A 15,206-nucleotide genomic window follows, 5' to 3' on the forward strand; every position below is an offset into this window, starting at 1 on the left:
GAGTTGAAGTCCAAAAGTCTTAAAGTTACCAAGTTTGGAGAGCCTTGCTCAAAGGATTTGCATTTGGGAACTCTTCAGAATTCTCACTGGATTTCTTTGAGCTGCTTCTGATGTCTCCAAATGCATTTTAAAGGTGTGGTTTCTAGAACTGGACATAACATTTGAGGTGGGGTCTGACCAATATACAAAAAAGGGGGAAATAATTATTTTCAGTGATTTGGAAGTATACTGTTGAAGCAACCTAAAATTGCATTTACACTTTTTGCCTGCTGCTGACTCCTACTTAGGTGACAATTAAGGACTTCTTACAAGGATCTTTTTTATTACAATGTTACCAAGCTAGATGAACACCATCTTCTACTTGTACATTTGACTTCTGTTCTTAGTTTAACTCTGTTTTAAAAAGTTATTTTAACCTATTTGTCTATAACCTCTGAAGGATTCCCTGATTTTTCACTGTCTACACCATTAGCAAACATAGCCAACTTTTATGTCATTTGCAGTATTAATAAACTTATTTCTTTTTTATCAGAGAAGTCCTTAATAGTTTGTGGGAATGCTACAGACATAATATATTTTGATTTCAGCAAAATATTTGTTTAAAAAAACCCATGATGTGCAGTTTAGCAAGCTACTGTAGTTACCTGTGAGCATGAATATTAGAGAAATATTCTAGGTTGCAAATTGTGCTTGCTCGTCATTGGCTTCTCATGAAAGTATTATCAGATGAAAAGGTAAGAAAAATACTTACCAAATATAGGGACGATGCATTCAAAGTAAATAAGTGTTCCATAAACATGTTTTGGTCAATCTCAATGTCAATCCTTTGTTATACTCTTCATAGTTGCAAGTAGCATACCTGCACTCTTGTTGGAAAAGAGAGAGCTTGTTTCTTTTCCTTATATGGTCAAATGTTGTGGGGAAAAAATTCGAATTCAATTTTGTAGGCGTACCTAGCCACACACATGGACATATACAGGTAGTCCTTGACTTGAGACCTTTCTTTTAATGATCATCCAAAGTTACCACATTGCTGAAAGAAATGACTTACAATCAGTCCTCACACTTATGACCATCATAGCATCTCCATGATCACATGATCAAAATTCAGCTTCTTAGTAACCAGTTTGTATTTACAATGATTGCAGTGTCCTGGGATCAAGTGATCACCATTTGCAACTTTTCCAGGGGGCTTCCAACAAGCAAAATCAATGGAAGAAGCCAGATTCACTTAATGACCATGTGATTTGTTTAATGATCATAGCAAAAAGGGTCCTAAAATCAGGCATGACTCACTTAACAACTGCACTAGTTAGCAACCAAAGTTCTGGTCACAAATGTGGTCATGGGTCAAGGACTACCTGTACAGAGAATGTATCTACATAGGATGCTTAACCCAACAAGTAAGTTGATAACTTTTCAGGATTTGCACAATACTTCGATTCATGCTGCACCCAAAGCATGAGCCTGTCCTCGTGCTACAAACGAACCTCTTCCTCCCAAGAATGAAAATTATTAAAACTAACCAAGGTTGGGAGGCTGTGCAATGCAGCAACTATATTTGCAACTGACCAGGATAAGCGTATCACATGAATACAACCAAAGGACTGTGTGGGATAGCAGCACAGAAGACCCGTGGCAGGGGAAGATGGGCAGATCACAAGCTGGAGGTGTAGAAACTCCCAGGTTAAGTTTGGAGAAAAGTCCTGTGGCTGCTGTTCCTTACCTGGCATCTTAGGAGGGCATTTCCATCCCTAATCTACCCAGCGGGCCTGGCTGAGTCCTGAGGAATGCCCACTGAGTCCCTGTTCTGGGGCCCGATTGTGAGTCAGGAGGCCAGAGATTCTGCTGCCAGCTGTAACTTTCATGACGCTGCCTGAAGCATTTCTGCAGTTGCCAACTTTCCTTTTATTATGCAGAAAAGACTGAGCATGCCACTGCAAGATGAACCTCTCCAAATAAAAGCTTACACTTTGGAAGCGTTTTTTTCCCCCAGTAGAAATGTTCCCTCTAAAGCAGACCAAACGCACTTTAGGGCATCATTTTGCAGAACAGATGGTGCGTTTTTGCCTTATAGTTGCAATTGTCATTTACTGATATTTTAATCTTTGAAGGCTATACAAGCTACATCAGATGGCCTGTAAATGTCAGTCTATAGGTAGGACTGAGTTTGGGGGCCATTTTGGGAACCTTTTGGAGTGAAAGCTTAGCACATCGATGTTAGTTTCTTCATGCAAATTGGAAAAGTCAAATGGTTTTTATAAACTATTTACAGCAGTGTGACTAGGGAGACAGCTCCTGATGATATAATAATAATAATAATGATGATGATGATGATGATGATGATGATGATAAAGTTGGAAGGGACCTTGGAGATCATCCAGTCCAACCCCCTGCTCAGGCAGGAAACCCTATACCATTTCGGACAAATGGCTGTCCAGTTTCTTCTTAAAAACTTTCAGGCTAGGGGACTGCTCATTCCTTGTTCTGGGTCTATGGAGCAGCCACAGACTTGCTTTGCAATACATGTTTGTCTTTAGACATGTGAAAGCAGAATTGCACTGATAACATGGGTTTAATATGTTGTGTGAATCCAATGCATTTGTACAACTGCTAGCATTTCACATTCATGCCCCAAGCTAAAGAGGCCTCTCTCTTGAGCATAGAAACACTTAATTGGGCTTGGCAGAGCCTTATGTCTCTGCCCCGGAGGGATTTCATGCTCCTCTTTTGATATCATGTACCACAGTCACAATGAGGGTGGGCCTAACCAGTATCTTCCATCCTGGTCATCTTGTTGGTCTGATAAAACCTCTTGATTCAAACATTTTAATTACCTTTGAATTTCAATACAAATCCAGTTCTAGTGTTGGGTAAACCAGCTCATCTTTTTCTTGCATCTGTCAAGTTGGAGTACAAGCCATTGGCCCCTCCTCACTCAGAGCAAGCAAAATCCTGAAGCACTCTGTTGGATTAAGAATGCAGCTCTGGATTTTTTTGGATGCCAAAAAGCCAAAAATAAGCCCTTATCCTACAAAGAATCAACTTTGCTGCATAACCCCGAGGTTGCCCCTCCCGAATTAGAATAAATCTCCATTTACAGAGAGGGTGGAATGGGGTGACAATCATGGCAATACCCCAAATTAGCCAGATGCTGCCCGCAAGTGTCCGGGCACTTCAGGAGTTCAAAGGAAGGTGCTGAACAATTCAAGATGGCCGGTCTTGAGGAATTTCCATTATAGCACAGAAGTAACTTCTGCTCTCACTATCAACAGCCATTTAATTTTCAGCTGGATTCAACACAACATGAAGCCTTCCCCCCAGGTAAGAATCTGCCCCCCCAAGAGAAAAAGACACCACATTGGTTTGCCCATTTGTCATTAATTTATTTCAGAAATGTGAGGTAACAAAGTGCTAAGTCTGACCCGCCCCCCCAACCTCGAAGCTTTGCTGGGGCTGGCTGAGGAATGTCCCAGCCGTATCTGCACGGTGGACTTTGCACTCTGCCAGCAAGGAGGCCCATCACTCTCCCTCCTCCTGAGATGGGGGGGATGGATGGGAGTTTGCAGAAGGAGGGAGCAGCCAGGCTCTGGGAAAGCTTGGCAAAAGCAGAGGGAGATGCTGCTCAGCCCCCTCCTGTTAGCAAAGGCTGCCATCCCACCCTAGAAGAAAAGACCACAAATAATTGCAGTGGATCAACGTGGCAGTCTTTCCCGCCAGCAAGGATCTTAGGGTGGCTCTTTCACTGAAGAGGAAAGGGAGCCAGTGCAGTGGCCTTGTGCAGAAGGGCAGTTTCTGAAAGGATTAGGCCAAACTTGACAGCTTTAAGACTTCTGAACGTCAACTCCCAGAACTTCAACTTCCTCATGCTGGCTGAGGAACTCTGGGAGCTGAAGTTCAGAAGTCATAAAGGTGTCAAGTCTGGAGATCCCTGCTTTAGGCATCCATCTCTCCCAGCGAGTTCCATGCAGCACATGAAGTTCAAGATCAGGGAGAGCAAGCGCACAGCTTTCTCTCACCCGCCATGCCCCCTGGCCTTCCATGAGACTCGCCAGCCTCCTTGTTCACCAAGATGTTCTTAGTGCTTCCACAAGCCACGAGTTGCACCCCACCTGCTTTGCTGCCCTGAAGATCTGCCCCACAGGTGGGCTAATAGCCCATATAAGCCCAGTACAAAAGCAGCCATTTCCTGCTATACCTGGGAAACAAACCCCATCTTGGAGTCGGCTTGAACGTGCAGGGTCAGCTCTGCTTTCCACCAGACAGGCCCCTGGGACATCTGCTGTTGGCACTTGCAAGCTGGAACCAGCCTCTTCCCTGCGAGAAGAATTTCCAGTCATCCCAGTTTTTGGAAAGGAGCCTGTTCCCAAGGGAGCCAATCTGAATCACTCCCTTGCAAGCCACGGAGGTGGCCCACCGCCCTGACTGCAGGCAGTATATTTGGATATAGAAACAAAGGGGGAAGGGGAAAGAGCCAGCATTTTACAAAAACAAAAAAAATCTAAAAAAGTACAAAAATACAATATGTATCTTTAAAAAGCAGTCCAGTACAAAGAATGAGGCAGTCACTACATTAGGTTCCAAGTTATACAAACACCAAGATAAGTCCTGGTTTGTCATTCAATGGAAAAAGAATGAGGTAAATCAAATTCAAGGTGATTGCAGTGCTGTTCTAGTGGTGGAGTAAGGTGGGGTGGTTTTTTTTTATGCCCCAACCCCCGTGTGAATTGGAAAAACTCTGAAAGGTCAGATGGTATCCACAGCAGAAGTGCCTTTTGCACCAAACCCTTGATATGGACTCCCTCCTGGGCAGGTTGTACTCCACTGGAATTAGATTTCCTTAAAACCAGAAGCTCCCCTGCAGGGCGCTCCTTGCTGCCTTTCCAGGGAGGTCTCAGCTCCCCGACTCCAGCTGTGAAATAACCCTTTGCGCAAAGGACCCATCCACGATTTGTTGCAGAAACAGAAAAAGACAATGCTAACCAAGTCTTGGACTGTGAGCAAGGGGACGAGACAAAGAATTTGACTACCATCACACTATGAAAAAGCAACAAATTGCAGAAAGATCCACCCTCCTAAGGAGCTCCACAAATGACAAATGCATCATGCACCCCTGACCTCCACTGAGAAATGCTGCTCAGGGCCCCCTTGAAAACACCCTACTGATTGCGATGAGGGTCTTGTCTGGTATGTCCCAGGGTCCCTCTGGAGAAACAGCCGTCTGGGTCCAGCAGGGCCCACCAAGAAGGGGACAGCTGTGGGTCTTCGCCATAATCCAACATTGTGCAGCAAAAGCCGCGTTTTGGTAGCTGAAGCCCCCCTCACTCTCCTGGCAGGAGGAACAGAAATCAGATGGGAGTAGCAGAATAAGGACGAGCCCTGGGTGATGTGCAGTGGCAGTGCATGCTGGGAATGACAGTCCATTAGCAGCCTGCAACCCAAAACCAACCCAAAAGTGCTGATGCGACTGAAAACCCAGGAAGCCTGGCCAGCTACTGGGTGCCCTGCAGGTGTGAAATCTGTTTCCGTAGCTGAAGCTGGTGCAGTTTCAGCAGCTTCTTCTCAGCCAGCATTTGCTGCTCAGTGCTAAGAAGCAGCTGCAGGTACTCGGAGGCTTTGCTCAGGACCACCACTTTGGGGGTTTTGGGGTGAGATGCGAGTCCGGGCAGCTGGTCCCTCAGTGCCAGAAAACGCGAACGAAGGTCATTCCGCCTCTTGCGCTCCAAGTAGTTGTGGTTTTTCCTCTTGGTCACATCCTCACTGTCCGAGCCAGGAGCGCTCCCAGCCTTGGGGAGGGAATCCGCAGGAGGGAAACTCTCTGCCCCTCCTTGCCCTGGCAACCGGGGCTCATTGTCCCCAGCATCAGGGCTGCCCTTCTCCAGAGGCCCCTCGATGGAATGAGCCTCAGGTGGGGAGCGGGCAGCATAGTTGTGCTGTTGTTGATGGATGGCGATGTGGAAGTGCTTTGTGCAGGGATCCAGGGGGTCATCCCGCACTGTGATGGTGACTGGCTTCCTTGTCCCCAAAGCCTGCCTCTTTTCCACGGTCACCACATCGATTTCTTCTCCTTCTGCAAACAAAGAAAAGATGGAGGAATCAACAGGTATCAAGATCTGCTTCTGTGATTCAGGCAGTGGCAAACGACTAATTAAAGGAGCTGAAAGTGTGCAGAAACCTGAGTACTCAAGCAGAGATATAATTGAATGGACAGCACTTCACCTGAGCCAAGAGACAGCTCAAGGCTGGGTTTAAGCTGTACTGTGGTGAGCTTGGTTTTGGTTTGCATATTCTGCAAATCCAGCTAATTGTGATTTTCAATAAACCATAGCTGAACAAAACAGGTCTCAACTTGTATGAACCAAGGGTCCCAGCAGAAGTAGGTGGAACCTTGTGGCCTCTTTCTTCAAGGCATGTGAGCATCCCAAACCAGATATTAACTTCTACAACTACTGAAAAGTGCCTCGATCCAATCCCAAGGCTGGATTCAGTTTTCCCTGGTAGCCATCAGATGCCTTGTAAAGTCAACCTTGGCACTGCCAGAAGAGGTTCTTCATACCTGCTCCTGACCCTAAGTTATGGGTCGATGGCTTTACCAAATTCTGGAATGGCTTGTGGCTCGTAAGACAGGAGATGCATCTCTAAACTCAAATATCTGGAACACTGAATGTGTTTTCCTCCTGATCTCCTGACAGGCACAGCAAGATGCAAAAAGAATGACTGGAAGGAGCAAAATCATGATCTGTTCCAATTCTAGAGCCACTCTGTGAATTAAGAAATACTATGTCCCCTTTTGGGTAGTATTTGTGCATTTGGACCTCTAGTCTGATACTCTTCTCCCTCTTCTCTTTTTCATCAGATGTTATCAGTCTACTATTGAGGACTATTACAGCTTTATTGCACTTAAGTAACCAAATGCAGCACAATAACAGAGTAAAACTCCTTAAAGCAGCAAACTTACAAATCTATAACTGAGTAGTAAAAGATCAGGGATATTAAACCCAACCCTAAAACTGACCAGGTAGGTGCCTATAGAGAGCCCCACACTGTCCCCATTAATATTCTCCAAAGACAGAGACTGTTAATTCTAGAGAAAAGGCATCACTCTAAAACTATGGGACATTTCAAGTTCGTTAAAATGCTCCATTTGGTCAAACGACAGTTTTGGTGGCCATCGCTGAAAAAGGACATTGAAGGGTATGTGGCAAGCTGTCTAGTGCTCCACTGAAGGAAATCTCCATGGACTTTATTGTAGAACTCCCTGAGAGCTCAGGAAATACGGTGATCTGGGTCATAATGGACCTATTCTCCCAACAAATACATTTCGTGCCCTGCCAAAAGATCCCGTCCACCCGTGCCTTGGCTAAACTTTTCATTCAACTTGTCTATAGACTGCATGGGGCTCCGCAACGAATAAACTCCAATTGCGGAGTCCAATTCACCTTGAAGTTTTGGCAGGAATTTCTGGAACTTTGGGGGATCTCCCAGGGACTAAGCTCCGGTCATCACCCCCAAGCTAATGAGATATATGGAAGAGCCAATGGGGTTCTAGAGCAGTACCTCAGTTGTTATGTAAACAACCAGCAAGACAACTGGACGGAGCTCCTCCTGTTTGCCGAATTAGCTTACAATAATTCCGTCCATAGCAGCACAGACTTCACCCCATTCAAAGTGGCCATGGGCCAAGACTTTGCCTCAATACTTGAATTACCTGTGGTCACCCCCTCTGTCTCCGCTCTCAAAGATTGGGTGACCCAATTACAAAACATCTGGTCAGTGGCTAGAAAACCGCTATAAAAAGCAAGCAGACAAAAAATGCACAAAGCCTAAGGACTTTAATGTAGGGGATTGGGTGTATTTATCTACCAAGTACTTGCAATCCAGACAACCTTCAAAAAAACTGGGGCCCAAATACGTTGGACCTTTTCCCATTAAATGCCCGATTAACCCAGTCACAGTAGAACTCGAACTCCCCAAATCATTCAGGTGCATCCACCCAGTTTTCCACTGCAGTCTGATGAAACCTGAGACGCCCTCCCCCTTGCACCTGATGCCACCCCCTCCCCCCGAGCCCCTCACGGTTGAAGGGAAGCGGCACTTGGAAGTCAAAAACATCCTGGATTCCCGCAAACACTACAGGAAAATCCAGTGGCATGGAAAGACTTGAGGGTGGACCTCAAACATGTTAAAGCCGCCAAACTCCTTAAGCCAGGGGTCCCCAACCTATGGTCCACAGCCCGGTACCGGGCCACGGTCTGTTGGCTACTGGGCCCCAGGAATAGCTGGTGAGCCCTGCCCACTCACGGTAGCACCACTGCGTGGGCACTAGTGGCCCCATTTGCGCATGCACTGGGACGCAAGCAACGCCATCAAGTGGGTGCCAGCGGCTCATTTGCACATGAGGACGGGCACCAGTGCGTGTGCCATGTGAGCACGTGGCCCATTTGCGCATGTACATACACGAGCCCCTGCGTCGTGGGTGCGTGGCCCACATTTCTCTGCTGCTCCCTTTCCTTCCGGGCTGCCAAGCTGGAAAGGTTGGGGAACTCTGCCTTAAGTGGTTCTACAAACAACAAACAAAATGACAAACAAAATGATCTAAGCCTGGTTGTCCTTGTTCTCTCTCTGTCTCTTCTTTTGCAGAACTAATGTCCCTGTCAAGGGGGGCAGCATGTCAGGATCTTGCTGGCACCTTGCTGGGCTCCTGCCATCAAAGGGTAGGGAGGAATCCACACCTGTGTATCTAATGGTGGGAAATGGGGAGGTGGTGGTGGGGGAATGGGGATGGGGAAATGACAACGGAAGAAGACCAGGTCACGAAATTGGCTTGTACCAGGATCTTCAAGGCCATTTGCCCTGAGAATAGAATGCTACCAGTTTGACAACTCAGGAGTTTCTCAAAACATCATACCGGCATCACATTGGTTGGCTGGGTGGGTGGGTAAGGTTAGGGTGGGAGGGAGGGAGTGGGAAAGGAAAAAATAGCTTTGTATTTTGCGCGGGAACACCGGATTCCGCCTGACTTTGCTGCAACCAGTTTCTTTCAGTAAAAGTTCCTTTGCTTCAATTAAATGGAGTCATGAGTCCTACTTTCCTGAGAGCAAACTGGGGCATGTCTGACAAATAGTTTCTCAGCCTCAAGAGTGACCAGGGCAATGTAGCCACATTATTCTGGAAACTTAGTACACACTTAGCCTCCTTTCCTGTGCAACTCAGACCGGTCAGGACTCCAGCAATCTGACCTGCACCAAAGCAACCTCCTGAGAATTGGGAGGGGAGCATTTCTGCCCTCCAAATTCAGTCTGTTTAGAACTGCAGCCAAACAAGCCGTGTTTTCTGGTACTCTGGAGGGAGAGGAAGAAATCTCTACTGAAGACAATTGCAGGGACAACAAGAGAACAAGCTCTAATTGTATCTGGTTGGGAGGCAGGATTGGAACAAAGTTTATTGGTTAAATCCACCACCCATCTTTTCCCTGTTCTTTCATAGCTCATTGGAATTGTAAATGAAGCCCAGGCCTGGGGTGGGGGGGCAGGCAGGAGGAGGGGAGCTGGTTTTTGTCCCTCTGACTTGCCACTTCACAAAAGCCATAAATCTATAGAGCCTTTCCCCACCTCCAGAGGCACAAAAAGGGACATAGCACCTTCTGCCCAGCAGCTCACAAAAAGAGAGAGTGAGGAGTTGAGAAGGGCTTAAGTAAACTCCAACAGAAACCCTTCATTCTTCTTCAGACAAACCGGCTGGGCTCTCTGAAAGAAAGAAAGAAAGAAAGAAAAAAAGAAAGCCTTTTCCAGGAAAGGCTGCCACCTGTCTAAACTCGCCTCTCATCAAACCCCTGCCTCTGGTTCAGCTTTTCTCGTCTTTGCTAAGGGGACTAGAAGAAACAGACAGAGGAGCCCACAGTGGAGGGTCTTTAATGTGAAAAATAAAATAACAGAATAACAGAGTTGGCAGGGACCTTAAAGATCTTCTAGTCCAACACAAGCAGCAGACTCCATTCCAGACAAATGGCTGTCTAATCTCTTCTGAAAAACCTCCAGTGATGGAGCACATCTTCTGAAGGCAAGCTGCTCCACTGGATAATTGTTCTCATTGTCAGGAAATTTCTTCTTAGTTCTAGGTTGCTTCTCTTCTTGGTTAGTTTCCAACCATTGTTTCTTGTCTTGTCTTCTGGTGCTTTGAAAAACAGGCTGATCTCCTCTTCTTTGTGGCAGCCCCTCAAATGTTGGAACACTTCTATCCTGTTGCCCCTGGTCCTCCTTTTCACTAGACTAGACATACCCAATTATTGCAACCGTTCCTTATATGTTTTAGCCTCCAGTCTCCTAATCATCTTTGTTGCTCTTCTCTGCCTTCTTTCCAGAGTATCATCATCTTTTTTATATTGTGGTGACCAAAACTGGATGCAGTATTCCAAGTGTGGTCTTACCAAGGCATTATAAAGATACTTGGATGAACCTTATTTCTCACTCTCAGGACCCAAACACAGTGCTCGTGGGTTACATTTTAAACAATGATAATGGAAAGATCCTGCTATTCTCTTGCAACTTGTTTTATCTAAATTCAAAGAAAAGGGAAGATCGGGGGCTTCCTATCAACTGAAGAGTAAGCAAGCAGGATGGGGGCTGGAGTCTCCAAGAATGCCTTTCCCATCCTCTACAGCAGGGCTTTTCAACCGATTGTACCACTTTTAGGATATGGCAATATCCAAGTACCACCAGTCGCCTAGCAAGATGTCAAAAACTTGACGACCCCCCTCCAAAAAAGGAAAAAAGTGACAAAGTACGGGTAGTCCTCGACTTACAACAGTTCACTTAGTGACTGTTCGAAGTTACAACAGCACTGGAAAAAGTGACTTATGACCATTTTTCACATTTATGACCATTGCAGCATCCCTAGGATCTTGTGATTTACATTTGCATGCTTGGCAACCGATTCATATTTATGCCGGTGGCAGTGTCCCGGGGTCATGTGATCCCCTTTTGCAACCTTTTGACAAGCAGAGTCGATAGGGGAAGCCAGATTCATTTAACAACCGTGTTACTAATTTAACAACTGCAGTGATTCACTTAACAAATGTGGCAAGAAAAGTCGTAAAATGGGGCAAATCTTATTTAACAAATTTCTCACCCCTTCTTCTTTTCTATCCTCTCCTCTTCCCCCTTTGTCCTTTTATATCAGGAGTGTCGAACTTGATTTCATTGAGGGCCACATCAGCATTGTGGGGGGGGGGAGTGGGGCTGTGTGGCCAGCTCGATGTTGCTCAGGTCGTCACTCAGGTCAGGGGGCGCCTGTGGAGGGATCCAGGGGTCTCCCGTGGAGGGGGTTAGGCTTCTTCCCTCCCCCCTCCCTCTTTCTCATTTGCATCTCCTTCCTTCTCTTCTCTCCCTTTCTCCTCATGGCTTCTCTCACAAAAAGCCTTTTCTCTCTTTCTCACACACACACACACATCCCTTCAAAATCCTCCCCATTCTCAGTACATGTCCCACCAAAAGCCTTTTCTCTCTCCCTCTCTCTCTCTCTCTCACACACACACACACACAAACACACTTCTCTGACAAAAGCCTTTTCTCTTTTTTCTCTCCCTCTCCCGCCAAAACTGCCTCCTTTTATATCCCTTCCGCCCTCCTCCTCCTCCTTTCTCTTCCTAGTGAGCCGGAAGTGCTGATCCTGGGGCCTTTGTCTCGCCCCAGCAGCCCTGCAGTTCCTGAGGACTCTCTCAGGGCAAGTCCTGCACTGCGCCGCTTTGGCTCTTTATCTCCCCTGCTACACTTGGCTAGGCTGGGCAGGGCCGCGTACCACCTGCCAGGGGCCAGCATACCACGGGTTAAAAAGCCCTGCTCTACAGAGCACCCATCTGCACTTGACAAAATTACAAATGGATCACTGCTTTGGGGCACTAGTTCACTTTGGTCCTGAAAACAGCATAAAACCCTTAAAGTAAAAGATTTGAAAACCCATTTATACCCATTATGAATTCCCATTTACTTGCTCTACATTTTGAAGTTGTCTTCTAAGCTTCCTTTTGCAGAATCCAACTTTCCCCTAGGATTAATATTGTCTAAAGAGCTAGTTTGGTCTAGTGGTTAAAGCACCAGGCTAGGAACAGGGAGGCCCTGTGTTCTAGTCTCCCCTTTGACACAGAGCCAGCTGGGTGACCTTGGGCCAAGCACTTTCTCTCAACCCTAAGGCAATGGCAGATGCTTGTGAAATCTTGCCAAGAAAACTGCAGTACTCAGAGACAATCTCCAGAAATCAACAAAGACACACACAGAGAGAGGGGGGGGCATATAAAAGAGCCTGACCCTTAGTTCCAGGATGAAAGAAGTTGATGGATCACATTCAGAAATGCCACCCCTTCCTATCCCCATTGGCTTCTCCTCCAGCCACTCATTAAGCAGCCACACCCCCTCAAAATAACCCAAACATGAGCATCTGTTGCTTTTTGTCATTGACTGAAAAGGGCATTTGTGGACAGAGCCCTCCTGTTGGTGGGGGTAAAGTTCATGTCAACACAAGCGCATGATTCAATAAATCAGTAACTGTTCCCACCCCTTTGCTAACTGAGATTAAGCCTCTGCCAGACCTACCGCTGTCCTCATGAATTAAACCTTACACCTGATTTGTTTCTTCAGCCTTGCAAGCTGAGTCACAAGCCACCACCATTCACCTAGTGACTCAAGCAGAAGAGGATCAACAAAGCTTGAAGCCTGGAAATAGAATGCAGTAGAATTACAAGGAACCTCCCCCTCCCAGTTTAGCTGGGAAAAAACTGATCTTGAACAGGTGTTGCATCACTATCACACCTATTTTGTCATTTCACTTTGTCTAAACTGTCTTTTCACCAGAGGGCAGCTGTCACCCTGGAATTACTCTTTATGCTGGAAAACGTTTTCCAGAAATAATACTTCACTAAAATGAGTCAGTAAGAAAGCATCACTGCAGAAGGCAATCTCTGCCATAGCTTGTTTTACCGAACACTTGAGCCGTCATAATACACTTCCACATACACTCAAACCACTTGAATATCGAGGCCTGATATGCAGCTGGAGAATATCAGTGCCTCATGGGTACAGTAAGAAATCGGGGAGATCCCTTTTTGGGTCTCAGCCAGAGAATCAGCCAGCAAAAAGTTGGTGTTGTAAATGAGGAAAGGCAGCTCCTACCATCATCTGCTTTGCTGTGAACTCACCAAGTAGACTGAGCCAGATGAAACTCAGGTCTTAAATCCACCACAAAAGGGATCAAACTGCCCTAACAGCAGCTGACTGGACCAGGCATTGGCAGTCCTTGCAGTTTATTTGTTGAACAACTGTTTCCTGGCCTCTAATGACACGCTAAGGACAACATGTGAGTCGACCAGTTTGCTTCTTCCATTTCCAATGGCCAATCTCCCCCACCCATCACGGTTCCTGTCCCTCTATTCATGTTTGTCACTCTTCCCCTGAAGTCTCCCCCCCCCCATGAAAATTTCAATGAGAATCTTAGGAGAGGGCTCACATTGGAAGTCTGATTTTTCTTGAAATGGCTCCAGAACCAACTAGGTTCTTTCTTTCTCCTGTTCTGTGCAACTCTGAGGTGTGCACCCAAACTCCAGAACTTCAAGCATGGTTTGCCTGTCCGACCCCCATTTTATTGTACCCAAGAACATAATGCCTTTTAGATCATTTTAAACCCCAAGCTGCAGAAGGAGAATGAAAGGACATTGCTCTATTGCTCTATTGACCACCCTGCCATGCTTTTGTGATGGCACCTGTAGTGGTCTGATGCCACCAGCTTTTAGCTTTAGGCTGCTGCTGCTGCTGCTGCTGCTATTTCAAGCCTTCCAATAATTAATTATTAATTATTATTAATTATTATGAACTAGATTGTAGTTCATAGGATTGCAATGCAGCGGAGGTACCCTGAAACTTGAAACGGCCACTAACTCACTTCCAGTTCCTCAAGGAAATGCCCCCTCCTACCGGCAGACCCCAGGAGCAGAGGGGAGAGATTTCGTCTTCAAGGCCTCCGGGCCGAGTTCACTCAACATGTGAAAAGCCACCGTCTCACCGGCCCTGCCCGATAATGACCCGATCCCGACAACACGCTAAGGCCGAGCGACCCCACCCTCCTTAATCCAGCTTCCCTGGGAACCAGCTGATCTGATCTGGAAGGGGCTAAAGCGGGAGGGGGGGAGAGAAGAGTCCGCTAGCAGTTCGCGGGAGCAGCGAGGGAAGGCGGAAGGAGCAGCGCAAACTTCCTCGCGAAAGCAGAAACTCCAGGGGATGCTCAAGGGCGCGGGATGCGGAGAGATGGGCAAAGGGGTTGGGCGCGACCCTTCAGCCCTCCCTCGCCTCGATGCCAGCCTTACCGGAGTCACTCTGGCTCTCGGAGCCGGACGAGACCGGGATCTTGGCGTCTGCGGCCGTCGCCGCCGCCCCGCTCCCGCCGGGCCAAGCGAAGACGGCGCCCGGAGCCACGCACTCGCCGCCCAACCCGGCGAAATCGTGCGCCGGCGCCAAGGCCGGCGCGGGCTTGGCCGCCAGCTTTTCGCCCATGGCTTTCTCCAGGCGCTCGCGGGCCGAGAAGCCGCTCCACATGCAGTCGCGGAGGACGAAGGCGCTCAGGTTGCCCAGCAGCCCCGCGGCGGGCTCCAGCGGGCCGTCGGCGCCCGCATCCTCGGCGGGGCCAGGCAGGGGCGAGGCGGGGGGGCTGGGCAGCAGTTCGAACTTCTTCCAAATGTCCTCGCTGGGCGCGCTGGAGCGGTGGAAGTCCTCGCCCTGCGCCTCGCACGGGTCGTAGAAGTAGGGCGGCGGCGGGTCCAGGTCCATGGCCGTGGCTCCCTCTGCCGGGTAGGCGCCTCCGGGTCGCGGCCGCCGCTCTGGCTTCTCCCAGGGCCGGGTCGGAAGCCCCTGGGCGGGTTCAGCGCCGCCACCTGCGCCGCCGGGCAGCTGCCGCGGGTCGGGGCAGCGCTAGAGCCTCGCACCAGCCCAACTGCCCGGCGAGCTACGGAAGCGGCGGCCGGCGAGGCGCGACCTAGCCGGGCTAAGCCGTATTGTTCGCAGCCTCCGCCGCTTATATCGGCCTCCAGCCTCCCGCCCGGACCGTCCCCGGAATACAGCCAATGAGCAGCGCCGGATCCGCGAAGTGGGCGCGTACAGGCGTCGCCCTCACCTTCCCGCCAGGCCCGCCTTGCCCGCGAAGCCCCCCGCCCAGCCCTGGAGGGA

At 48.2% G+C, this 15,206-nt stretch overlaps 1 protein-coding gene across 1 annotated transcript; it reads right to left on the reverse strand.

The window, feature by feature from the left end:
- Positions 1-5,492: 5,492 nt before the first annotated feature.
- MYCL (MYCL proto-oncogene, bHLH transcription factor) lies at positions 5,493-14,753 on the reverse strand. Its single transcript, XM_015811687.2, has 2 exons — positions 14,351-14,753; positions 5,493-6,070 (listed from the first exon to the last, which is right to left on the reverse strand). Exons 1-2 carry the CDS (start codon positions 14,577-14,579, stop codon positions 5,493-5,495), a joined length of 807 nt encoding a protein of 268 aa, XP_015667173.1. The 5' UTR covers positions 14,580-14,753.
- Positions 14,754-15,206: the final 453 nt, after the last annotated feature.

The sequence above is a fragment of the Protobothrops mucrosquamatus genome, unplaced genomic scaffold (assembly GCF_001527695.2).
Source record: "Protobothrops mucrosquamatus isolate PMUCROS unplaced genomic scaffold, P.Mucros_1.0 scaffold46, whole genome shotgun sequence".
Taxonomy (NCBI): Eukaryota; Metazoa; Chordata; class Lepidosauria; order Squamata; family Viperidae; genus Protobothrops; species Protobothrops mucrosquamatus.

What these genes read in the sequence shown, in the direction of transcription:
- MYCL (XM_015811687.2), bottom strand. Translation starts at nt 14,579, where the DNA reads ATGTGGAGCGGCTTCTCGGCCCGCGAGCGCCTGGAGAAAGCCATGGGC. An exon ending in CGAGAGCCAGAGTGACTCCG is followed by an intron (nt 6,071 to 14,350) that starts GTAAGGCTGGCA and finishes CTTTGTTTGCAG; the next exon opens with AAGGAGAAGAAATCGATGTG.